The sequence below is a fragment of the Heliangelus exortis genome, chromosome 18 (genome assembly GCF_036169615.1).
Source record: "Heliangelus exortis chromosome 18, bHelExo1.hap1, whole genome shotgun sequence".
NCBI classification, from domain to species: domain Eukaryota; kingdom Metazoa; phylum Chordata; class Aves; order Apodiformes; family Trochilidae; genus Heliangelus; species Heliangelus exortis.
The window spans coordinates 188,014-211,866 of NC_092439.1; the positions used below are offsets into that span (position 1 = coordinate 188,014).

General features: G+C 65.7%; 4 protein-coding genes and 1 long non-coding RNA gene across 13 annotated transcripts; 3 read left to right on the forward strand and 2 right to left on the reverse strand.

Moving 5' to 3' along the window:
* The first annotated feature begins 84 nt into the window (after positions 1 to 84).
* On the forward strand, positions 85 to 7,498 carry SLC43A3 (solute carrier family 43 member 3). Of its 2 annotated transcripts, XM_071762252.1 has the most exons (13): positions 85 to 424; positions 3,017 to 3,211; positions 3,657 to 3,786; positions 4,123 to 4,169; positions 4,262 to 4,338; positions 4,439 to 4,531; positions 4,604 to 4,743; positions 5,127 to 5,257; positions 5,545 to 5,703; positions 5,804 to 5,917; positions 6,423 to 6,609; positions 6,964 to 7,108; positions 7,252 to 7,498. In XM_071762252.1, exons 1-13 carry the CDS (start codon positions 100 to 102, stop codon positions 7,405 to 7,407), a joined length of 1,899 nt encoding a protein of 632 aa, XP_071618353.1. In that variant the 5' UTR covers positions 85 to 99; the 3' UTR covers positions 7,408 to 7,498. The 2 variants fall into 2 exon arrangements, with proteins under 2 accessions (XP_071618353.1, XP_071618352.1); XM_071762251.1 differs by lacking the exon at positions 6,964 to 7,108.
* A 1,407-nt stretch (positions 7,499 to 8,905) lies between these two features.
* Positions 8,906 to 9,830, reverse strand: LOC139804750 (uncharacterized). The gene is made up of 3 exons (XR_011729521.1): positions 9,441 to 9,830; positions 9,109 to 9,202; positions 8,906 to 8,998 (listed from the first exon to the last, which is right to left on the reverse strand). It is a non-coding gene; the product is annotated as an uncharacterized lncRNA (long non-coding RNA).
* A 58-nt stretch (positions 9,831 to 9,888) lies between these two features.
* Positions 9,889 to 12,408, forward strand: PRG2 (proteoglycan 2, pro eosinophil major basic protein). 3 transcript variants are annotated; one of them, XM_071762263.1, is made up of 5 exons: positions 9,889 to 10,727; positions 11,097 to 11,164; positions 11,586 to 11,720; positions 11,950 to 12,061; positions 12,281 to 12,408. In XM_071762263.1, exons 1-5 carry the CDS (start codon positions 10,400 to 10,402, stop codon positions 12,337 to 12,339), a joined length of 702 nt encoding a protein of 233 aa, XP_071618364.1. In that variant the 5' UTR covers positions 9,889 to 10,399; the 3' UTR covers positions 12,340 to 12,408. The 3 variants fall into 3 exon arrangements, 1 of the variants encoding a protein (XP_071618364.1); XR_011729519.1 differs by lacking the exon at positions 11,097 to 11,164; XR_011729520.1 differs by lacking the exons at positions 9,889 to 10,727; positions 11,097 to 11,164 and adding an exon at positions 11,185 to 11,385.
* A 262-nt stretch (positions 12,409 to 12,670) lies between these two features.
* On the reverse strand, positions 12,671 to 17,389 carry P2RX3 (purinergic receptor P2X 3). Of its 4 annotated transcripts, none has more exons than XM_071762260.1 (12): positions 16,475 to 16,708; positions 15,650 to 15,785; positions 15,497 to 15,568; positions 15,341 to 15,407; positions 14,835 to 14,928; positions 14,680 to 14,709; positions 14,455 to 14,587; positions 13,783 to 13,913; positions 13,600 to 13,693; positions 13,463 to 13,528; positions 13,208 to 13,285; positions 12,671 to 12,985 (listed from the first exon to the last, which is right to left on the reverse strand). In XM_071762260.1, exons 1-12 carry the CDS (start codon positions 16,612 to 16,614, stop codon positions 12,890 to 12,892), a joined length of 1,137 nt encoding a protein of 378 aa, XP_071618361.1. In that variant the 5' UTR covers positions 16,615 to 16,708; the 3' UTR covers positions 12,671 to 12,889. The 4 variants fall into 4 exon arrangements, with proteins under 4 accessions (XP_071618361.1, XP_071618362.1, XP_071618359.1 ...); XM_071762258.1 differs by having other exon boundaries at positions 12,672 to 12,985; positions 14,680 to 14,757; positions 16,475 to 16,706; XM_071762262.1 differs by lacking the exon at positions 16,475 to 16,708 and adding an exon at positions 17,132 to 17,389 and having other exon boundaries at positions 12,673 to 12,985; positions 14,680 to 14,757.
* Positions 17,390 to 17,447: 58 nt separating this feature from the next.
* Positions 17,448 to 23,603, forward strand: SSRP1 (structure specific recognition protein 1). Of its 3 annotated transcripts, none has more exons than XM_071762248.1 (17): positions 17,448 to 17,502; positions 17,966 to 18,109; positions 18,279 to 18,464; positions 18,842 to 18,947; positions 19,035 to 19,225; positions 19,318 to 19,548; positions 19,637 to 19,740; positions 19,850 to 19,978; positions 20,362 to 20,583; positions 20,657 to 20,733; positions 21,152 to 21,295; positions 21,387 to 21,432; positions 21,894 to 22,017; positions 22,179 to 22,352; positions 22,531 to 22,622; positions 22,788 to 22,968; positions 23,199 to 23,603. In XM_071762248.1, the coding sequence occupies exons 2-17, from the start codon at positions 18,056 to 18,058 to the stop codon at positions 23,265 to 23,267; spliced, it is 2,130 nt and encodes a 709-aa protein (XP_071618349.1). In that variant the 5' UTR covers positions 17,448 to 17,502; positions 17,966 to 18,055; the 3' UTR covers positions 23,268 to 23,603. The 3 variants fall into 3 exon arrangements, with proteins under 3 accessions (XP_071618349.1, XP_071618350.1, XP_071618351.1); XM_071762249.1 differs by having other exon boundaries at positions 20,657 to 20,729; positions 21,157 to 21,295; XM_071762250.1 differs by lacking the exon at positions 19,850 to 19,978.
* Positions 23,604 to 23,853: the final 250 nt, after the last annotated feature.

Genomic DNA, 23,853 nt, shown 5'->3' on the forward strand with positions numbered 1-23,853 from the left:
TGGATATGGCAGGGGAGGCAGGGATGACACGAGGATCACGCGCGGCGGACACACACACGGGAGCCCAGGCGCGGGGTGACACTCCCGGGTGTCAAAGGGATGTCACGGGGGGGGTGTGGGGCGCACAGGGTGTGTCAGCGCCGTTGCACGCCAGGGGTGAGGTCCCATCTGGGACAGCCCCTCTCAGGGCGGACCCGCGGGGCGACCCCAGGACCCCTCCACTGGGGCCCCCGAGTCCCTCCGCGTCGCTCCCGGGGGCGGGGCCGGGTCGGGCCGCTCCGCCTGCAGCCGGGCGGGCGGCAACGGCGGCAACGGAACACACAGGGACCTTCTTACCGGCGACACCGAGACACGCCGGCAGCACCGGGAGGTCCGGCCCGGGCCCGTCCGGCCCTCCCCGCCCCACCGGCCGCGGTGAGCAGCGGTGGGGGATGGTGCGGGGCGGCGGGGGGGAGCGAGCGGGAGCGAAGGGGCCCGGATGGCCCAGGGGTGGCAGCGGGCGGGGGCTGTAAGCGGGCCATGGGGTTAGGGGCCATGGTCTGTGAACCCGGGGTGGGGAGGATCGGGGGCCGCGTAGTGGGTCTGGGGCCTGAGCCCCCCCCCCAGCACCCACGCGCCCCATGGCAGCGTCCCACGGCTGCCCGCCCCCGGGGGCACGGGTGTTCCCCCCACCAGAGGCGCACGGGCCGGTCTCCCCGGCTGGCGCTGTGCCCCTGACTCCATGGGGCGCTGCCGCTGCGCCCCTGAACACCTCCCGCCCGAGGGGACCCGCGGCCTCCGATCCGACCCCCCCCGCACTACTGGTTCCGGGCGGCCCGGGTGGGGCAGCACCGGCCCCTTCGTTCCCGTTAATTATTGTACCATTAATTATTAAAGTGACTGAGGCTGGAGGGGCTGGAGCCGGGCCCGGGCCTCCCGTCCCGGACGCCTGGTTCACTTCCTGCAGGGAGGAGGGGGAGTCCCCTGTGTCCCCACCTGCCCTTCCCGGTCATGGCTCGGGGAGCTGGGAGAGACATGACCGGGACAGCGGGGGGCACCAGGCACCCCCGACCCGGGGCCTCCTGCTCTCCTAGGGGAGTCAGCAGTCTGGGGGTCACCAGTATCAGGGACAGCAGTCTGGGCTCACCAGTCTGTCCAGGAGAGACCAGTGTGACTGGGACACCCCCGTACAGCTCGGGGGTCCCAGTACGCCCGGGGCTTTCCAGTATGGCTTGGTGACAAGTGACACCCCAGGGGGTGCCAGGGGCTCCCCCCACGGTGATACTGTGATGGGGTCCCAGGGTGCCCCCCTGCAGGCCCACTTGGTGGCTATAGATAGCGCAGTCCCCCCCCTCCCCCAGCCCCGGGTTAATCTTTAGCTGCTGGCGCTGTAATGAGGCCTCATTACCATCCATTACACAGCCCGAGTAGGGACAGGCCCGGGGACTGCAGGGTGACACGGTGACATGCTGATGGGGGGGCTCAGGTGGGCATGGAGGCTCTGGGGTGAGTGGGGCGAGGGGACACATGGGTGGCAGTGGTAGGCAGGGGAGGTGGCCTTGGTGCCTGTGGAGCCAGCTGTGGGTCACACTGGTGACACCAAGGGACACAAGTGACTTGGGGTTTGGCAGGGACAGACAGGGTGCCAGGGTGTCTCCTGAGGGATCACAGTGTCCCCAGGACGTGACAGTGTCCCCCAGGGAACATGTCGCATTCCCACCAGCAGGGTGGCAGTGACTCCAGTGCAGTAGTGGGAGTCACCAGGGGGTGACAGCATCCCCAGGGCATATGTCACCATCCCTGGGGAGTGACAGTGTCCACAAGGGACATGTCACAGTCCCCAGCAGCGTGCCAGAGTCCCTGGGTGCATGTTGGGGTCCCCAGGGGTGGGGGTCAGGCTTCCTAAGAGCTGTATCCCCAGGGGGTGTGTCACAATTCCCAGGGACTGGTGCCAGCATCCCCAGGGCTGTGCCAATGTCCCAAGGACTGTGCCAGGTCCCCCAGGGGCTATGTCAGGGCCACCAGCGGGGCTGTGCAAGGTTCCCAGGGGCTGTGCCCAGTCCCCAGGGAGTGACGGTGTCCCCAGAACATGGACCCATGCACCTGGCAGCGTGTCACCTCCCACAGGGCCTGTGCCATCCCCCTGGGGACTGGTGGGTCCTGGGACGGGCTGGCATAGGAAGATAAGGTGGCAGCAGGGGGGTCCTGGTGAGGAGGAGGGGGGAGCACCAGTCGCTATCAGGGTCCAGCAGGGCGGGGGGCCTGTGGGTGCTCCCCGAGATTAGCAGGGGGAGAGGGGGGGTGCAGGGGTGTGGTGGGGGGCTGCTGCCTGCCCCCTCATGCAGGGTTCAAACTCCATGGCGGCCATGACGGTGACAGTGACAGCAGGAGTGCCTGGCCTCGTGCAGGTGGGTGGGGGGGACGGAGGGACAGCACATGTGTGCATGTGTGTGAGCACATCTGTTGCAGGAAGCGAACGTCGTTGAGAGCGGGAGCTCTGTACCGAGACTGGATGTAGGAGCTATTGGTGGTCTTGGTTAGCGGAGAGGACTAACAGCGACCAGCCTTGCTCCGATCCTGCTCAGGAATGAGCTCCCTGGCTACACCCAGCCTCACCTTTTATTGGCTCTAGGTCTTGAGCATGCTCAGTGGGGCCAGCCCTAACTGGGCACAGGTGAGACTGATCACCGGCCTGGCTCATTTCCTGGCAAGACCTGGCACCTGTTTCCTACACACATCTTCACATATGTGAGCACGTCTGTACACACGTAAGCATGACTGTGAGCACACGTGCATGTGAGGTCACGTGCATGTGTGTGAATGTGTGTAAGCACATGCACACGGTTGCGAGCACACACGTGCCTGCTCTGCCTGCCTGAGGACCCCCCAGCACCCTGGCACACTCAGAGGCCTGGTGCCAGCCACCAGCTGATGGGGGCAAGGGGCAGAGTGGTGGTCACATGCCCCCACTCCCCCCTGAGGAGGTGTCCCCAGGCTGGGGGCTGACATCCCAGTGTCTGTACCCCCCCAGGTACAGACGGTGCCATGGCAGGGGGGGGTGCGGGGGTGGCCAAACGCCTGGGGACACTGGTGTCTGGGCTGCTGGAGTGCGGCGCCTTCTGCGGCATCATCTTTGGGTGGGCCTCACTCGTCTTCGTGCTCAAGGACCTGGGGTACTTTGAGGGGCTGTGCCACCCTCCAACCCGCAACCCCAACAGCACCTTGCTGCCAGGTACAGACCCCCACTGCCACCACGTGTCCCCACATCACAGTGCCCCACGTTCCCACTGCTTGGTGACCCATAGTGCCCCATACCCCTACTGTTCGCGTCCCCCTGTGGTGCCACGTGTCCCCCCTGTCCTGGTGCTCTGGTCCCTATTTCGCCTGTCCCCTGTAGCATGTTGTGTCCCCACTGTCCCCATGTTCTATGCCCCCATTCCTGATGTTCCAATGCCCTGCAGTGCCCCATGTCCCCACACTCAGAACTCCCCTGCACTCATGCCTCTCCTGTCCCCATACCCGTGTCCCTGCTACCCATGCTGTCCTGATGCCCTGTGCTGCCCCATGTCCCCACTGTCCAGATGCCCTGTAGTGCTCCATGTCTCCTGCATTCCTGCACCCCCATGCCCCTGCATCCCTGGGTCCCTCCTGTCCCCACAGTGTCCCTGTCCCCGCAGACTGTAGCCGCCAAGATGAGCAGTTCTCACTGGTCTTCACCATTGGCTCCTTCATGAACAACTTCATGACCTTCCCCATGGGCTTCATCTTCGACCGCTTCGGCACCGCTGTTGCACGCTTCATCGCCATGTCAGTGGGGGGTACCCACGGGTATCGAGGTGGCTGGGGGAGGAGAGAAGGGTCCTACCACCTGGAGGGACACCATAATGGCGGGGGGGGGTCACCTGTGCCACCTCAGGCTGCTGGCTCTGGGGCCCATTCTGCCCCCAGTGCCACCAAGCATCCCCAATGTGTCCCATGCCCCCCCCTCAGCCCCCTGTACACCCCTCAGGTCTCCCCAGAACCCCCTCATACCCCCCCCATGGCCCTTTACCTGGGGTGCAGACAGTGGTGGGACCCCCATGAGACATGGGGGTGCCAGCTGTGCCCCTGTTCCTATGTGTCACCACTGTCCCCTCATCCCAGCTCCCTCTATACTGGTGGAACCCTGCTTGTCGCCTTCTCGACACCAGGTGAGACCCTACAGGTGTTGTGTACCCTGGGGAGGACACATGGTGGGACCCCTCCATGTCCCCACTGACTCCCCTGTCCCCCCTGTCCCCAGAGCTGTCAGTGCTGCTCTTTCCAGCCATGTCCATGCTGTCAGTGGGTGGGATCCTCCTCATCCTCACCAACATGCAGGCGAGTTGTCTCAGCCCCCCAACATCCCCATAGCCAGGGGTCTCCCTGCCAGGTGCCAGGGGGGGTCCCTGGCAGCTCTGAGGGGGTCTCTCGGGGTCAGGTGGGGAACCTCTTTGGGAAGTACCGCTCCATCATTATCACCCTCTACAATGGCGCCTTCGACTCCTCCTCTGCCATCTTCCTCATCATCAAGGTGGGCAGGGGGGGTACACGGAGGTGCTGGGTGGGTGTTGGGGTCCCGGTGCCAGTCTCTCCCTGTCCCCAGGTGCTGTATGAGCACGGGCTGTCCCTGCAGGCCATGTTCCTCTTCATGGCAGCCTGCAGTGCCTGGCACCTCCTGCGCACCCTCTTCCTCATGCCCCGCACTCGCATCCCCTACCCGCTGCCTCCCACATACGACTACGGGTAGGAGGTCTGGGGCCAGGGGATGTCCCAGGGGTGGTGGCAGTGCCTGTGCTGTGGGTGGGCAGTGGGCCCTGCCCCACGGGCTGGTGACAGTGTGGGGCGGCTAAGATGTAGTGCCCAGGGTGGGGAGTGGAAGGGGTGATGGGACACGGGGCAGGGGGTCCCAAGGGGGCTAAGGGGGTGGGCAGAGGGTGATGGTTGGTGACAGGGCAGTGGGTGGGGGTAACAGGGAGGCTGAGGGGATGAGTGGAGGGCTAGAGTGGGCACCGGGGGTTCAGAAGGGGCAGGTTGGGAGCGATGATGGGTACTGGGAGGGGTTCTGAAGGGGTAGGTGGGGGGGCGAGGGGGGATGCCGGGTAACGGGGCTGTGGGGGCTGTTTCAGGCTGCGGTGTCCGGGTCAGTCCCGCTCCTACCGCACCTACGAAGAGAAGCGGCAGCCGGGGGAGGCGGGGCCCGAAGAGGACCCTCTGGAGCCGGAAGCGGCACGAGACAGGGGGCGGGGCTTGCCCGGAGGTGGGTGTGGCTCGTATGGGGGCGTGGCCACTCTTGTGATTGACGTGTAGGGGCGGGTGTGGCTATGCAAATGAAGAACGCAGCAGGATGGGGGCGTGGCCACACACGGGCGCGGTCTATAAAAGGGCGTAGTTATGCAGATGCATGGGCGAGGCCACACGGGATTCGTGGAACAGCGAGTGGGCGTGGCCAGTGGAGGGGGGCTGGGGTGGGGGTTATGTCCGCGGGTGGCAGTAAGGGGGCGGTGGGGGGATGCTCCTGCTCCCCTTACCCCTGTTTCCTTCCAGCGGTGTCCCCCCCGCCCCTGCCCTTCGCCGCCTGTGCCCGCTCGGCGCTGTTCGCCTGTCACGTGGCCTGGCTGTCGGCCATGCAGCTGCGGCACTACCTGTTCATCGGCACCCTCAACCCTCTGCTCGACCACCTGGCCCGCGGGAAACCCGGCCTGGGTACGGGGGGACACCCTACCTGCTCTTGGGGCTGCCAAGGGGTGGTCCGGAGGGGGGCTGCAGGGTCGACCCAGCCCCCTAACTCTGTACTCCCCTGCAGTGAGCACCTACACCAACGCCTTTGCCTTCACCCAGCTTTGTGGGGTGCTCTGTGCTCCCTGGAACGGCCTCATCCTCGACCGGCACAAGCGTGGCAGGACTCCCCGCCCTGAGGGTAACCAGCTGGGCACACCTGCCCTGATCCCACAGGGCTTGGGGATGTGTCCCCACTCTGCCCTGATCACTCCATGCCTGGGCCGCTGTGCTTGGGAATATGTCCCCCTGCCCCATGCCCTGGCCCCGCTGTCCCCAGGGTTATGTCTGCATCTCTGACTGCACTGTCCCCACTCATGTCCCCATCCCTGACCCTCCTCTCCTCAGGGTTATGTCCCCGTCCCCATGGCCACGCTCCCCCATCCCTTGACCTCACTGTTCCCACAGCTGTGTCCTCATCTCCTGACATCACTGTCCCTGGAGCGGTGTCCCCATGTCCTGACCTTGGTGTTCTTGAGAACATGTCCCCTCAGTGCCCTAACCTCATTCTCCCCTGGGCCATGGCCCCCTGATCCTGCTGTCCCCAGGAATGCGTCCCCCCATTCCCTGACCCCTCCATACCTTTGTCTGCATCCATGTCCACTGGCCCTGCAGTTCCCGGTGCCATGTACCCCCCTGCCCCACAGGAGCCCTGGGGACCCTGGCTGACCTCCGCGCCTCGGTGCTGTCACTGGTGGTGACAGTGACACAATGCCTGCTGTTCTCGGTGTGTGCGGCCGTGCCCCTCCTGCCCGTCCAGTTCGTCACCTTCGTGCTGCAGGTGTTGAGCCGATCCTTCCTCTACGGGGGCAATGCCGCCTTCCTGGCCATTGCGTGAGTTCTGTTATCTCGCTGGGGACTGACTAGGTGGCAAAGGGAGCAGGGTGGCTGTGACAGGAAACAGGACAGTGGGGTCAAGGTGGCAGGGGACAGGATAGTAGGGTCAGAGTGACAGGGAACAGAGTGGTGGTGGCAGGGTGGCTTGGGACAGGCACAGGATGATGGTGGCAGAGAAGAGGGTGGTAGGGTCAGAATGGTGATGGCAGGTGACAGCAGACAAGGCAGCAAGGTCAGGGTGACAGGGGACTGACTGGGAGCAGGGATGACAGAGGCAGGGGTCAGGGTGGTTGGGGACAGAGCACAGGGTGGTAGGGTCAGTGTTGGGGGTGGCAGGGCATGTCCTGGCAGTGACCCAGGGTGTCCCACAGGTTCCCCCCCCCAGCACTTCGGGAAGCTCTATGGCCTGGCCATGGCACTGTCAGCGCTGGTGGCCCTGCTGCAGTACCCCTGCGTGGCCCTGGTGCATGGACCCCTGGGTGGGGACCCCTTCTATGTGAGTTCCAGACCCATGGCTATGCCAAGGAGGGAGGGGGAGTCCTGGCTCTGCCCCATGGTGGGATGGAGTCCTGCTCCCCAGGGAAGGGTGTCCTTGCTCCCAGCCCCCCTCCCTAACACGCCCTCCCTCTCTCTCCCCAGGTGAACTTGGGGCTCACTGCCGTGGTGCTGGTGGCCTTTGTCAGCCCGGTGGTGGTGGCCCGTGAGTGCCGGCGCCGAGCCAAGGAGCTGGGGGCTGCAGGCACCCCCCTGGAAGCCCCACCCAGTGCCCAGCCCCCCACCAATCTGCCCCACTGAGTCCTCACCCCCAGTTTCCACAGGCCTTGGGGGGGCTCTGCCAATGGGATGGAGGAGTTTAGGGGGGACAATAAAAAGCACTGCCCCCTCAGTCAGATCTACTGCTCCCTACCCATGCCCCCCACCACAGGGGTTCTCTGGTGTCTGCTATGGGATTGTGCCACCCTGGCTGGGAGGCACAGACTCCTCCCCACAGCACACATGGACACAGCCTCAGGGTTCTGCTGCTTTACTGGGACAAGGGCCACCATGGGTCCCCTGGGCACAGAGGGGCTGGGGCAGCACCCCCAGGCCCTCAGTACTGGCAGATGAAGGGGCGCAGCTCAAAGCAGAACCTGCTCCTCCAGAGCCCATCTGGGGACAGGGACAGTGTCAGAGACACCAGGTGGCCCCCAGCCACCCTCCCTGTGGCTTCAGTACCCCATGCCCCTCCCAGTGCACCCCCTGCCCCCCTCCAGTGCCCTGTACCTCCTCCCAGTGCTCCCCAGTGTCTGGTACCCTCTCCCAGTGCCCCACAGTGCTCCCAATGCCCTGTTCTCCCTCCCAGTGACTTGTAGCCCCCTTCAGTGCTCCCAGTAGCCCTGTGCCACTCCCAGTGCCCCATACCGCCTCCCCATTGCTACCAGTGCCTCTCCCAGTCCCCACCTGCTCCCCCAGTGCCCCACAATGCTCCCAATGCCCTGTACTCCCTCCCAGTGACTTGTAGCCCCCCTCAGTGCTCCCAGTAGCCCTGTGCCACTCCCAGTGCCCCATACCGCCTCCCCATTGCTACCAGTGCCTCTCCCACCATTTCCCCCTACCCCATGCTCCTCACCATGGGTGCTGAGGGTGGTGCAGGTAGGGACGAGGTGGCTGGGCTGGGCGGTTGCCCAGTTCGCGTAGTTCCAGGGGCTGGCATCCTCCCACCAGGACCCCCACTGTCCCCCCTGTGGGTACTGCCTCAGCACCATCTCCACACGCACCCCAGCACCCCCAAAACCAGCTCCAGCCCCCAGCTCTCACCCCCACCCCATGGCCAGCCCCCCAGCCCGTTCCCAGTCCCCCCTCACCCTATAGCTGGTGATGGCACCGATCCAAACTTTGCGGTGGGTGTAGGTTCTGGCAAGAGCCACCAGCTCCTTGTTGCGGGAAATGCTGTGCACTGAGGCCAGCAGCCCCCCAAACACCCTCTGGCAGTGCTCCTGGGAGGAGGAGGCACCCATCAGCACCTTGACACCCCAAGAACCCACCAGCATCCCCCTGAAAACCCACCAGGAACCCCTGGCACCCCTAGGACCCTCAACACACCCAGAAGCCTCCCCGGCATTCTCAGCACCCCCCAGCAGTGATCCTGGGGGGATAGGACATGGATTAGCACCCCAACAGCCCCCGGAGAACTCACCAAGACTCCCAACAGTGCTCCTGCAAGACCAACAATCCCCAGCACTCACCTAGAACCCCTGGGAACCAACCAGCACCCCCAGCACCGGCCATTGCCTCCCCAGTACCCCCGCCCCGTGCCCTTACCAGGGCCCCGGGTAGGTGTGCAGCTTGGTGACCACAGCATAGCGGAACTGGGGATGCTCCAGAGCCAGGGGGAGTCCCGGGGGAGCTGGAGGAGAGGACGGGGTGAGGGCTGGCACAGGGAAGGAGGGTGGTGCTGCCACCAAGCCCAGGGCTTACAAGGGGCTGGCATGGCCCCCCAGGGGTGGTGGTACTCACTGAGGGGGCTAGACAAGGATGTGCCCAGCAGGGCCAGGACCAGGAGCAGGCAGGGACACATGGTGGGGCTGAGGACACAGCACTTCAGGCACTTCTGAGGACATTCCATGTCGCCAGTCGCTGTCACTCCCAGTGCCACCCCACCATCCCCAAAGCCACCCTGTTCCCTCTGCCACCCTCATGGCACCCCCACCACCCCATGTCGATGGTTCCTCAATGCCACCCCATCCCCATGGCCCCTCTGACACACCAAAGCCTCCCACAGCCGTAGGGACACCCCCTGCTCCCCAGCCCACCCCGCTGTGCCCCCCCCCCCCGTCCTTACCCCTCACCTGGCACTGAGGGGGCTCTGCTTGCTGTCTCCCTTATAGCGGGGACGGGGCCACGTGTCCCCAACCGCAGCCTTGCGACAGCCTCGCCACGGCCCCCCCGACAACCGCTGGGCACGGGGGAGACCCCGGGGAGTCCTGCCGGCACCCACCCGGGTTTGCTCCAGGGGAGGGAGTTGGGGGTGCGCAGGTGGGGGTCCCGGATGGGTGGGGGGGGTTGAGCTGTTGAGCGCCCCGGACGATGTACAGGAGTTGAGGGGCTGCGGGCCAACGGCCGAGCCAAAGCCTGGTGGGGTGGCGGCGGTTGGGGAGGAAGCATCCCTTGGGCAAGAGCTGTCAGGCGGGAGATGATATCGGGACCCCCACAACTCCCCCTTCCCTCTACACTCCAAACCCCTGACCCCTTAAACAACCCCCCCGTGCCCTGAGCACCCCAAATTCCAGACCCCTTGCCCAGAATCCTCTCCCCCCCTCAACCCTCCCGCCCTGTGCACCCCAAGCTCATGACCCCCTTGCAGCCCCCCCATACCCCAAACTCCTGACCTATCCCACGCACCCCAAAGAGGGGGTCAGAAGCTTTCTCTCTCCCCCCCTAGTGCGGGAAATTTATGGGCCTCCCACCCCCCGCGCTCATTAGGAGCTGATGGGAAGCACCGGCTAATGACCCTGCCTGCGCACGCGCCTCATTAATCCCCTGAACACCTCCCCGGGCTGGAAGCTCCCGCCCCACTTAGCCCCCTACTCCCCCAACCCCCCCCACCCCAGTGTGTATAATGAGACCCCGAAGCGCTGCCGCTGGGGGAGGGGGGTGAAGGACCCCCTGATCGTGTCGGGGGGTCAGGGACCACTTCGTGTCAGGGGAGGGGGGCGGGTTTGGGGTCCCATCTCCCCTCCCTTCCCCCCCCACCCCCCACACTTGTGCTCATTGCGGGTACAAGGAAACGCCTCGGTTAGGTGAACACATGGGGGGGGCTGGATCAGGGAACAAGGGGATCAGACCCAAACTGGGAACAGCATCACCACCATACACACCTCAAACACCCCCAGACTCCCCCATTCCCCTATATCCAAACTCTCCCTCAACCCCCCCAGGACCCCGGCCTGTGCACCCCCAACTCCCTCCCCTGGGAGCAAACCCGGGTGGGTGCCGGCAGGACTCCCCGGGGTCTCCCCCGTGCCCAGCGGTTGTCGGGGGGGGCCGTGGCGAGGCTGTCGCAAGGCTGCGGTTGGGGACACGTGGCCCCGTCCCCGCTATAAGGGAGACAGCAAGCAGAGCCCCCTCAATGCCAGGTGAGGGGTAGGGACAGAGGGGTGGGCTGGGGAGCAGGGGGTGTCCCTAAGGCTGGGTCGGGGGGCTCTGGGAGGCTTTGGTGTGTCAGAGGGGCCATGGGGATGGGGTGGCATTGAGGAACCATCGACATGGGGTGGTAGGGATGCAGTGGAAGTGGCACCAGGGTTGGTGGAGGGTACAGAGTGGCACTGGGGACAGCGGAGGGGCAGTGGGGACACTAGGAGGCAAAGAGAGCTGGATGGGGATGAGGGACATGGGGTGGCACTGGGGGTGACAGAGGGTGGCTGGGGACATGGCACGTCCTCAGAAGCGCCTGAGGTGCCTTGTCCCCAGCCCACACTCCGTGTCCCCAGGTCTGGTGTCCTCAGCCCTGCGATGCATCCCTGCCTGCTCCTGGCCCTGGCCCTGCTGGGCACAGCTTTGTCCAGCCCCTCTGGTGAGTGTCACCACCCCTGGAGACACCCAGGTCTTCCACACTCCCTTGCCTGGGGTGTGACCCTACCGGTGTCCCCAGCCCCTGCCAGCCCCGAAGTGTCGAAGGAGTCGCTGGAACTGCTGCAGGGTGACACGAGACAGGCGGTGGCCCCCGCCCTCCGGGGTGTCCCCAACCTCCGCTATATCGTTGTCACCCGGGCCTTGACCTTCCGCCGCGCAGAGGTGGGCAGCGGACGGGGGGGATGCTGGGAACGGGGTTGGGGTCTGGGGGCACTGCATTTCTCTCCCTGGCGTCCCCACTATCGCATGTCCCACCCTGGTGTCCCTGTCACTGTGTCTTAACCCACTGTCCTTGTCACGCTGCCCCACCCCTGTCCCCCCGCAGTGTCCTCAGCCCCACGCGTGTCCCCGTGTCTCCGCAGCGTGTCTGTGCCCGGCAGTACGGGGGTCACCTGGCTGCCATCCACAGCGCGGCCACCAACGCCGCCCTCTGGGCGCAGGCTCGGCTCAGCAACTGCGGCAGCAAGTTCTGGATCGGGGCTGTCACCAAGCCCTGGGTGAGGGACCCCCCCCTGTCCCCCTGTCCCCACGACCCACCCTGGGTTTCATAGCCCTGTCCCAAGAGCCTCCCCCTGGGTCTCTCAGTCCTGTCCCAGTGCCACCCCTGCCTGCCCCAACCCTGTCCCCCATGTCCCCAGTGCCCTCCCATGGGTGTCCTATCCATGGTCATCCCACCCCCCACCCCCTGTTGCCCACCGCCCCTCTCTGACGCCCCCCCCCCCACAGCACAGGTCCGCACAATGTCACTGGGTGGACCGGACACGCTGGGACTTCTCCAACTGGCAGCCAGGACACCCCCTGTGCAGAGCCCGATCCTGCACCTCCCTCTGCACCACAGGTGGGGGCACGTGGACAACGGGGGACATGGGGGGAATGTGGGGAATAGGGGGACGGGGGCCACGGGGTGAATGAGGGCACAAGGGGGGCTGTGCTGGGAGCTCTGCCTGTGGAGAGGGAGGTGCAGGGGGGGGCTCGGGGAATGGAGGTGGTCCCGGGAGGACTGGGGACTGGTCCCTGGGTGCTGTGGGGTGCTGATCTCCCTTTCCCCCTATCCCAGACGGGCACTGGAGGAGCCAGAGCTGCAAGCAGAGGCTTCCCTTCATCTGCGAGTGCTGAGGGAGACAGCCCCCCACGCGGCACCCCCCTGGTCTCCCCCCCAGCAAAGAACATCAGCTTTTGGCACCTGCTCTGTGTGCAGGCCTGTGTTGGGGTGGGTCTGGGAGCAGGGGGCAGCACCCTGGGGTGGAGTGATACAGGAGTGCCCCTTGTACCCCACATGAGCACTGCAGGCACACAGGAGCCCCTCACAGGAGCTGTTGTGGCACCAGGACACCCCCTCCTTATGCCCCCAGGCCTGTGTCATCCCCCTGTCCCCCCTTTCCCTTTAACTCCTCCCCTCAGCCTCCTCTGCAACCACCCCTCGACCCGCTGGTATGGGCTGGACACAGGTGGGTGCTGCCAGCGAGGGTTTATTGGGTGGGGGCCAGGACCCCTCAGCACAGGGCCAGGGGGAACAAGGAGGGTGCTGAGGGGGGGAGGGGGTAAGGGTTGGGGCAGCTTTTTGTGTTCCCATATGTCCCTCCTGCCCCACTGCCAGCGTGGGAAAGGGGGTGTCAGCCATGGGGTGGGTGGGGGCACGTGTGGGGTTGCTCCACGGCACCTAGTGCTACAGGCCGAGGGAGCTGGTGCCCGAGTCTCTGGAGGGGTCCCGGGGGGGTGGCCCAGCTGTGAGGCTGGCGGGGGGCATGGTGACCTCTGGAACCTGTGGGGCAGGGCACAGGTGTCAGGTCAGTCCCTGCCCCATAGCCGTGTCCCTGTAGGTGTCTGCACGTCTGCCCACCCTCCCCAGCCCCACACACCCCAGTGTGCCCCAGTCCAGCCCCCCCGAGGTGACACAAGTGTGTCCCAGACTCATGGCAGCCGCAGCCCTGTGGTGACCCCAACCCCACAGTGACCCCAGCTACACAGCAGCCCCACAGCTGACCTCTTCGAACTTGCGGGCCTTGTAGTGCTTGGCCCCACGCAGGCAGTTGAGCAGGATGATGTCGCACAGCACCGTGCCCTGGGGAGCAGCCGGGGGGGAAGCCCTCAGCTATGGGGCACACTCTGGCCTCCCGCAGCCCCCCTGCCCATGCAGGATGCTGCTACCCTGGGGCTCTGACGTATCCCCACTGCCCCGCTCCCAGCACTGCCTGGGGGTGAGGCCGCCAGGCAGGGACTGAGAACGGACACAACTCACCACACCGATGGAGGTGAAAGCTGCCACTGCGTTGATGAGGGTGGGGACAATGCTGAACTTCCCAGCCTGGGTGGTTGAAAACCCTGTTGTCAGGGGATCCCCTGTCCGCCCTGCCCACCCACCCCAGCCCCACGTACGTTGCCATACACCAGGACGTCGAAGCGGATGCCAAAGGCCTTGGTGAGGGTGCGGCGCTCAGTGCCATCCTGCCAGCGGTAGTACCGGGCGTGCCTGGGGGGACAGGGGGATGACAGCAATGCTGGGCTGGGACGTGCACATGCGTGTGACGTGCCTGCGCCACGCATGTCCCCTGGCAGTACCTGAAGTTGTAGCCAGCGGCGGTGGCGGGGGGCAGCCCGTCCAGGCGGGTGAAGGAGTAGCGGGGCAGGCAGCGCTCCCCGCCGCGGTCCAGGTCACACACCCACCCGATCTTGATGCCCAACACCCCCCCCTGCCACCCCGCATCAGGGCTTGGCCCATGGCCGTGTGTCCTCACATCCCCATGCTCCATGTCCCGTGTACCCACATCTCACATGCCATGTCCTTCCATCCCACCTCTCCATGTCTCCATGTACCCCCATACCACATCTCCATGTCCACTGTCCCACCTCCCCGTGACTCTGTGTCCTCCCGTTCCATGCCCCACATCCCATGCCCCCATGCCCCCCATGCCCCATGCTGTGCATCCACACTCACACCCGTGTCCCCACATGCCTGTGTCTCCAAGGTCTGTGTCACACATCCCTGTGTCCCCACATCACATTCCCTACATCCCATGCTCCCCCAGCCCCATGTCCCTGTGTGTCCACATCACATGCTCCCACAACTCATGTCCCCATGTGCCATACCTCTCTGTCCCCACATTCCCTTGTCCCCACACCCCTGTGTGTCCTGTGTCTCACATCTCCATGACCCCTCTTCTCCCTGTTGAGTTCCCATACCCCCTGTCCCCCCGTTTCTGCCCCCATCCCGTGTCCCCTGTCTCTGCTCACGGTGGCAGCCAAGGTGGGGAAGTCCTGCCCAGCCATGCGGGCCACGTCCCCCAGCCGCAGGATGGGGCAGAGGGGTTGGTGCTGGGGGTGGAAGCGGCACCGGCCCAGCTCCCCGGGGGGTGGCAGGTTGGCCCTGGGGACACAGGACACACACACACACACATGGGGTGTCAGCTGTGGGGTGGGGGACACATCCCCCCTGCCCCTGTCCCCACGGCCACCCACTTCTCGAAGCCGAAGAGCGGAAAGCGGACGCTGTTCTTGATCAGGAGGGTGAAGTTCTCGGCCTCCAGCATGACGGGGCTGAGGGGGGGTGACCCTGGGGACATGGGGGGCGCTGACCCCTGCCCCCAGCCCCCCGTGACCCTGGCCACACTCACACATCCACGGTGTCAACCTCGGCCGGGCACCAGCCCTGGATCTCACAGGTGTGGAGGGTGCGGTTGAAGGGGACGCAGCGCCCGGTCAGCACCCCTAGGGACACCCAGGACCCTCCTGTCAGCATCCCTGGGGACAACAACTCTGGGGCCCCCCCCTGTGAGTAACCCTGGGGTTTACCCTTGGGACCCCTCCCATCATCCTCCTAAGGACTTCCTTGAAGATCCCACCACCAGCACCCTAGGGACACCCTATCTCGAGTGTCCCTGGGTACTCCCCCAGGGACCCCTCCCCAGTCAAGCAGCCCTTGAGACCCCCACTTGGGGACCCTCTATCAGCACGCTGGAGACCCCCATCAGCACCCCACGGAACCCTCCCCATCAGCTCCCTGGGGACCCCCTGCCATTGCAGCCCCCTGGCCCCTGCCCTGGGTGGGTGACCCTCCCTGCTACCCATGTCCCCATAAGGGGGTTCCTGGGGTGGGGGTCTCAGGGGGGGTGTCCCTCACCGCTGCCCGTGGTGGTGCCCATCCCCTGGCAGTGATGATCAGCTGTGCAGCGGTAACGAGGGTCACCCTGGGGAGGTGTGGGGGGTGAGAAGGGCAGTGCAGTAAGGGGGGGGTGTCCCCCCGTGCCCCTCATGTGCCCCCCCCTGCCGCCCATACCTCGGGGCACAGCCCCTGCGCTTGGTTCTCCGTCAGGATCTGCTTGGTGACCACCACGAACACTGAGGTGCCCTGGGGGGACATCAGCCCCGCTGACACCTCCAGGGGGGGAAACTGAGGCAGCGGGAGGGAAGCTGAGGCGGGGGTCCTCACCTGGGGTGGGGTGACATAGTCGGCTGTGTCCAACACCCTCCCAGCATAGCGCCCCACGCCCTTGACCTTGGTGACCACCGAGGACTCGATGGCTGTGTCCCGCACCTGGTAAGCCTTCTCGTGGAGGAACACCCACCTGGGGACAGGGGGGAGCAGTGGGGACAGACACATTGCCCCCGGGCCAGCCCCAACCCCCCCGAGCGGCTGCGGGTGCCCCGTATCACCCACTGTGATCCGCGGGGGCAGAGCCCCTCCCTGTCACTCGCTCCCGCCCCGACACTGTCCCCTTCTGTCACCTGCGCTTTCACGCGTCTTTCATCCGCACTGGCACTGTCCCTCTCTGTCACCCACCCCGAGGTGCTCTCCTGCCTGTCCCCACCATGTCCTGCACTGTCCCCTCGCCTGTCCCCCCGTGCCACCCGCTGCCACCGGCACACCCCACCTTCCCGGACACCCTTTGTCACCCTCTGCCGGTCCCTCCCCTCCCCTTCACCTGCCTCCCCCCTCCCTGTCACCCGCTGCCACCCGCAGCACCCCCATTCCCCCGTTGCCCCCCGCTCGCCCCCCCGAGTGGTGCCCGTGGTGGGGAATCCCACGGGGTGCCGGGATGGGAGGTCCCGGTGGATGTCGGGGGGCCCCCAAGGGATCCCGGGAGATTTCCGGGGGCTGTCCCAGTGGTGCCGGGAGACCCCGGAGGGTCTCCGGGGTCTTGGGAGGTCGCAGGATGTGCCGGGAGGTCCCAGGGGGTCTCGGGAAGTCCCAGTGGCGTGCTGGAGGTCCTCGAAGGGGCCCCGGGGGGCTCTCCGGGGGTGCCGGGGGTCTCACCCGATGAAGTAGGCGAGGATGAGGAGCTGGAGGGCGCGGTGCAGGACCCCCACCCCCCGGCTCCGCACCACCACCGCCTTGGGGGTCTCGTAGGAGAAGAAGGCGGCAGGGCAGCGGGGGAGGGGGCGAGAGGGGGGCATGGCGGGGCGGGGGGGAGCGAGGGGACAGGCAGCGGTGGGGAGGCGGGCAGGGGGACAGGGGAAGAGCTGGGGCACAGGCACCGAGGAGAGGTCTGGGTAGGGTCCGGGCAGCAAGGGGGGTGGTCTGGGCAGGGGTCCGGGCAGGTCTAGAGCAGCAGCGCGGGTGCGGGCAGAGCGGGCAGGTTACGGGCAGCGGGGGGCGGTGCGGGCAGGGCGGGGGGAGGGAGGGGGCGGGGGCAACGCGGGGGGCGGGGAGGGGTCGCACCCCATTCCCAGGGGGGAAAATGGAGGTGCGGGGGTGGATGTGCCGGCCTCTTCACCCCCGGAGGTCTAATGTGATGGGCATCCCCCCCTCCGAACTCCGCCCGCGGCGGGTTCGGGGGAGCCCTGCGTTCGGGGGTCCCTGTGCTTGGGGTGTCCACGGGGGGTGCCCCGTGTGCCTGCCTGCTTGCCTGCCCGCCTACCCAACCCCCCGGGTTTTGGGGTGTCCCCGGTTCTGGGTGTCCCCGTACCCGACTGCCTCACTTTCGGGCGTCCCCCCCCCCCAGGTGACGTCATGGGGCCAACAGGGCGCAGCCCCCCGGGCGGGCTCCCGACGCTCGATGGTGCCAGGCGGAGCAGCGCGGCCGCGGAGCGGTGCACAGATGCCGCTCTATCCCGCCCCGCTCTACTGCCCCGCTCCTGCCTCTCTAGCCTGAGTCCTCCCGAGTCTCGATGGTGCGGCCTCCGCGCCGTGGTCCCGGCCAGTCTTCCCAGCCGCTTGGCGGCGCCCAGAGCGACTCCTCCCTATGGCGGAAGTGGCGGTGGCTTCCGGCGGGTGCTGTTTCGGCGGCGCGGGGGGAGGCTCGGCGCCAGGTTCGTGCTGCGCAGGCGGGAAAAGTGGCGGCGGTGCGGGGGGGTCGGCCGGGCCCCGGGGGGAGCAGTGAATGCCCAAGGAAGGGCCGGGGGAGGCCTCGGGGGGAAGGGGAGCGGGGTCTGGGGGACGACCGAGCCCCCGGGAGGGCAGATCAGGGGTGGGGGGCAGCCCCTGGGATGCGGGGTCGGGCCCCGCGGTGGGGGGGATCAGTCCGGGGCTGGGCCCCCCGGCAGGCTGAGGCCGAGGGGTGTTTTGGGGGGCAGGGGGAAAGGAAGGGTTGGGGGGGATGCGAGGGCGGGGATGAGGGCAGGGAAGGCCCTGAGGCTGTGGCACAGCAGGGGAGCGGGAAGGGGGAGGCAGGGGTGCGGTATGGGTCGCCCCTGCGAGGGGGTCAGAGGCAGCGTCTGAGGGGATGAAGAGAGGAGGGCCGGGAGGGGTAGGGGGTTGGTTTGCCCCATCCCCCCCCGAGCTCCTGACTCTTCTCTCCCCCTGCAGCTGCTTAGTTCCTCTCAGAGTATGCCGGGCTGGGGGGGCCACTGAACCCCACACTGTGCTCAGCCACCTTCCTCCTCCTCCCTCACCGCCATGGCTGACACGCTGGAGTTCAATGAGATCTACCAGGAGGTGAAGGGATCCATGGTGAGCAAGGGGGGGGAACAGTCTGGGCGTCCCCATTGGCACCTCGGCAGGGGCACATCACCCTGGGACCTGCAGCTGGGTCGGGGAGGTGAGGGCTGGAGCTGTAAGGGGGGCCTCCCGAGGGGGGGCTGGGTCCCTGCTCCCTGTGTCAGCAGCTGTGCTCCTCCAGAACGATGGGCGGCTGCGGCTGAGCCGCCAGGGCGTCATCTTCAAGAACAGCAAGACAGGGAAGGTGGACAACATCCAGGCCTCCGAGCTGGCTGAGGGTGTCTGGCGGCGTGTGGCGCTGGGGCACGGCCTCAAGCTGCTCACCAAGAATGGGCACGTCTACAAGTACGACGGGTTCCGTGAGTCGGTGAGTCCACGGGACCCCCAGAACCCCCCACATCTCCCCACCAGCCTCACCATAGCTCATCTTGGCTGGGCCCTGAGGGGAGATGTGCTCCCTGCCAGGCACAGCTCTGACCCCCCAGAGGACAGCCCTGACCCTTCAGGAGTAGTTGTGACCCCTGCAGGAACGACTTTGTCCCCCTCTTGAAGCAATTTCCCCCCTTCCTCTGAGCTGTTTTTTTCCCTCCTAGAACTCTTTTACACATCGTTTTCTTTGCTGCTTCCCTGCTTATGGGTTCCATGTTCTTTTGCTGGCCTCGGGAAGCACCCACCATCCATGGGGGTCCTTGAGGCCATCACTGGGGGTCCCTGATGCCCCACGGGGTTCCCTGTGGCCCCCAGGAGTTTGACAAGCTGTCAGAGTTTTTCCGGGCTCACTACCGGCTGGAGCTGGCGGAGCGGGACCTGTGCGTGAAGGGCTGGAACTGGGGCACTGTGCGGTTTGGAGGTGAGGAGGGGGACACCCCCGGGATTCCTGGGGGTCTGGAGGGGCTGTCCTCGTCGTGACAGGCTGTGTCCCCCTCCCTGCACCCAGGGCAGCTGCTGTCCTTCGACATTGGGGAGCAGCCGGTGTTCGAGATCCCCCTCAGCAACGTCTCCCAGTGCACCACGGGCAAGAACGAGGTGACCCTGGAGTTCCACCAGAACGATGACGCTGAGGTCTCCCTCATGGAGGTCCGCTTCTACGTGCCCCCCACCCAGGAGGACGGTGTGGACCCCGTGGAGGTCGGCGGAGCAGAGACCCTCGGGGCGGTTTTGGCGCTGGGGGTGGGGAGGTGGCCCCCCCCAGCGTGCTGCAGCCTTTCCCCCCCCCTCAGGCCTTCGCCCAGAACGTCCTGTCCAAGGCAGATGTGATCCAGGCCACCGGGGATGCCATCTGCATCTTCCGTGAGCTGCAGTGCCTGACACCACGCGGGCGCTACGACATCCGCATCTACCCCACCTTCCTGCACCTGCATGGCAAGACCTTCGACTACAAGATCCCCTACACCACCGTCCTGCGCCTCTTCCTCCTGCCACACAAGGACCAGAGGCAGATGTTCTTTGTGGTGAGGGGGCATGGGGGCTTCCCCCCCACCCTGGGAAGGGGATGGGTGAAGGGTTCGGGGGGGGGTTCAGGGCTTCTTCTTCCCCCAGATCAGCCTGGACCCCCCCATCAAGCAAGGGCAGACCCGGTACCACTTCCTCATCCTGCTCTTCTCCAAGGATGAGGACATCTCCCTCACACTCAACATGAACGAGTGAGCTCCCCCCCCTCACACCAGCCCGCCTCCCTGACACCCTCCCTGGCTCTGGAGGGCACCGAGCCCCCTGCCTGGGCTGCCCCCCTCACTGCTGCCCCCTCCCCAGGGAGGAGGTGGAGAAGCGCTTCGAGGGGCGACTGACCAAAAACATGTCGGGGTCCCTCTATGAGATGGTCAGCAGGGTGATGAAGGCACTGGTCAACCGCAAGATCACAGTGCCTGGCAACTTCCAGGGGTGAGCTGAGCCCCTTGGCTGGGGGCTTCCTGCCTTGGGAGGGGTGGGGAGAGGTGCAGAGTCCTCCCTGGGGAAGGGGAGAAGCTTTAGCTGGGGGGGTGGGGGTGGTTTTGTGAGAAGGAGCTTGGGCAGGGTATGGTTTTAAGTTGAGGTTCGGGTTACATATTAGGGAGAAATTCCCCCTGTGAAGGAGGTGAGACCCTGGAAAAGGTTCCCCAGAGGGGCTGCAGCTGGTGGAGGGGTTCAAGGGCAGGTTGGGTGAAGCTTGGAGCCACTGGGTGGTCTTCAGGTCCCTCCAACCCAAACCATTCCCTGGTGCCAGGGGGTGTTGATGTGGGGTGTGGGGGGGGTTGTGGAGCCCCATGGCCATGTCCCCCCCACAGGCACTCAGGTGCCCAGTGCATCACCTGCTCCTACAAGGCCAGCTCTGGGCTGCTGTACCCCCTGGAGCGCGGGTTCATCTACGTCCACAAGCCCCCCGTCCACATCCGCTTCGATGAGATCGCCTTTGTCAACTTTGCCCGCGGCACCACCACCACCCGCTCCTTCGACTTCGAGATCGAGACCAAGCAGGGCACCCAGTACACCTTCAGCAGCATCGAGAGGTGGGTGTGGGGCTGGGGGCTCAGATCCCCACAGCTGCCCCCCGCCCACCTCTCACTCGCCCCCCACTTGCAGGGAGGAGTATGGGAAGCTCTTTGACTTCGTCAATGCCAAGAAGCTCAACATCAAGAACCGAGGCCTGAAGGAGGTATCTGCTGAGCAGGAGGGTCCCTGGGACCACTGCCCTGCTGGCCTCGAGGGGGGGTGGGCTGCTTTTTGGTCGCTTTTCCCTTTTTTTTCACCTCTCTTTTCTCTCCTTGCCCTTTTAGAGGAAAAAGGTCGGTGCAGCCCCCATTCCTCTCTCTCTTTCCCCTCCTCCTCTGAGTGCAGGTCTCCTCTGCATGGCTGTGGTGGTCCCTACTAAACCCCCTAACCATGGAGTGACCTCCCCAGGGCCCCCCCTAACCCCCATAACTTCTCTGCCCCTTCCCACAGCCCTGACAGGGAGAAGGAGGGGATGCACTGGGCGTCCCCCCTGACCCCCTGCATGTCTCTGGGACCCCCGGGGGCCGTGCCCCCCAGGAGCATGTGGTGGGTGTGGGGGAGCGTGGCCTGAGGCTGTCCCCCCACCCCAGGGCATGAAACAGAGCTATGATGAGTACGCTGACTCTGATGAGGACCAGCACGATGCCTACCTGGAGAGGATGAAGGAGGAGGGGAAGATCCGGGAGGAGAATGCCAACGACAGCAGTGATGGCTCTGGGGAGGAGACAGGTGAGGGCTGGGGGTGCTGTCTGGCTGCTGCTGAACCCCCAGGTGGGGTCCTGCCCGCTCCCCCCACCTCAGCCGTCTGCTCTCCTTCCAGATGAGTCCTTCAACCCTGGGGAGGAGGATGACGATGTGGCCGAAGAGTGAGCAGAGAATGGGCTATGCGGGGGTTGTTGAGGGTTTCGGGGGGGCTGTGGGGGTACTGGGGGGTGCCAGGCTGGATGCTGGCCTCGGAGGGCTCAGGCAGCAGCTCGGGCTGGTCCATCTCAACCTCATTACCCGCCCCAGGTCAGGGAGCGGCGGCTCCACACCGGCGGCTGGGCTGGGCCCTTGGGGGGGTTCAGGTCTCAGTAGGGCTGAGCCACGTGGCCTGGAGAGAGCTTAAAATTGCCGGGAAATGGGAAAATGAGATGGGAAATGGGAAAATGAGCTGCCTGCAAGGAAGGAGAATCCCCTGGGAGCTGCTGAGCTGCAGGCAGTGGTTCCAGCTTGGGAGGCCTCCGAGTTATGGCTGCAGGGAGGGCTGGGGCTGAGGCTGGCTGCAGTGTCTCCCCCTGGGGCGGGGGTCTGGAGCTGCCCCTGAGGACGGGATCCCCCTGCACAGGTTCGACAGCAATGCCTCTGCCAGCTCCTCCAGCGGAGAGGGCGACAGCGACCGTGGGGAGAAGAAGCCAGCCAAGAAGGTCAAGGTGGCCAAGGAGCGCAAGCCCCGCAAGAAGCAGCAGGAGGTGAGACCCAAGACTCCCTCCCCGAGACCCCAGACACCCCTCTAAGACCCAAAACCCCCCCCAAGACCCATACACTTGTCCAGGGCCTCCCCCAGCCCCAAGGTCCCTGTTGAGTGGAGCAGTCTGTGGCTCCCATGTGTGTCCCTTCTGCTCCCCCCCAGAGCAAGAAGGGGGGGAAGGACCCCCATGCGCCCAAACGGCCCATGTCAGCCTACATGCTGTGGCTGAATGCCAGCCGGGAGAGGATCAAGTCAGACCATCCTGGCATCAGCATCACTGACCTGTCCAAGAAGGCTGGGGAGCTCTGGAAAGCCATGTCCAAGGAGAAGAAGGAGGTGAGGGTTGGGCCTTGAGGGGTCTGGGGGTCTCCTGTGGGGGCTGGAGATCCCCCTGTCCTGTAGATGGGAAGGGGATGGTGGGGGGTGGGCTTTACCTGGGATGGTGGGGATGTGGTGGGCTCTGGTGTAGGAGGAGGGGTGCCAGAGGAGGCCTCTCTGAGCTGGTGCCCCCCAGGAGTGGGACCGCAAGGCGGAGGATGCCCGGAGGGACTATGAGAAGGCCATGAAGGAGTACAGTGGGGGGAGCCGGTCTGAGAGCTCCCGGGGGTGAGTGGCTGGGGGCTGCACCCCCAAACTGGGCTGTTTCCCCCCCCCCCGCCAAACCGGGCTGTTCCCCACCCCTGGTGCCATCTGGGGTGGTGGGGTGAGGATCCCTGTCTTGAGGGGACCAAATGTCCCCCTTGGGTGAGAGACACGTCCCCCCCTGCACAGGGAGAGGTCAAAGAAGAAGAAGAAGAAGCAGGAGAAGCAGGTGCGTGGTCGGGGGGAGCGGAAGGTCCCCCCCCGGCCCGCAGCCTCCAGCAAGTCCCCGGCCAAGAGTGGCAGTGAGAGCTTCAAGAGCAAAGAGTTCGTGTCCAGCGATGAGAGCTCCTCAGCCGAGAGCAAGAAGGAGGTAGGGGGGGTGCTGGGGGGTCCTGGGCTGCCTCCCGCCCCTCCCTGCAGAGCTAGGATCCCCAGGACCTGCTGTCACCCCTGGGTGGGGATGGCCTGTCAGCGTCACAGCTGTCCCCAGGTCACCAGTGTCACCCTGTCCCTGCCATGGGGCAGAGGGGAGGGGTGGGGGAACAGGGTCTGCAGCCCTGGCGTTATCCCCTGTGGCTCTGACATCATCTCCTCCCACAGGACTCGGAGGAGGAGGGGGCAGCCAGCCCACCCCCCAGCTCAGAGGACTCGGCGTCTGGCTCAGATTAGCCCCGGGTGGATGAGCCCCCTCCCCAGCTGGCCCCAGGCCCCTGCGGGGGGGCTGGGGGGCACAGGGGTGACCCCTCCCCATGCCCCACTCCCTGACACCCCCGGGAGTGGCACAGGGGCCCCCCAGCCCTCAGTGCTGGGTGGGTGAGTGGGACCCCGTGGGGGGGCCCTGGGGGCTCCCCCCGACCTCCCCTCCCCAGACCCTCTTTTCAGCCCCATTTCGCATCAATTTATTTTTTTTACACTTTCGGGTTTGTTCCGTCTTTTTCTGTCGATTTTTGTACTCTGGGTCTGTTCCCCTGGCAACATGGCCAATAAAAACCTCCTAGGGCCTGAGCGTGGATGTGTAGGGGGGACGACCCCCATTTCCCCCCCTTTTTCCCCACTTCTCTCCCCTTTTATTCTTTCCTTTTTTTTCCCCTTTTCCCTCCATTTTCCCTGGTACATCTTAATGGGAACAGGGGGGGTCTGATCACACTTGCCAGGGTGGGGGGCACAGACGCCTGTGGGCGGCTGCAGAGGAGTATTAGGGGAGACACACAGGGGGCTGGGGGCTGCATTGGAGAGTGGGGGGGCTTCAGAGGGG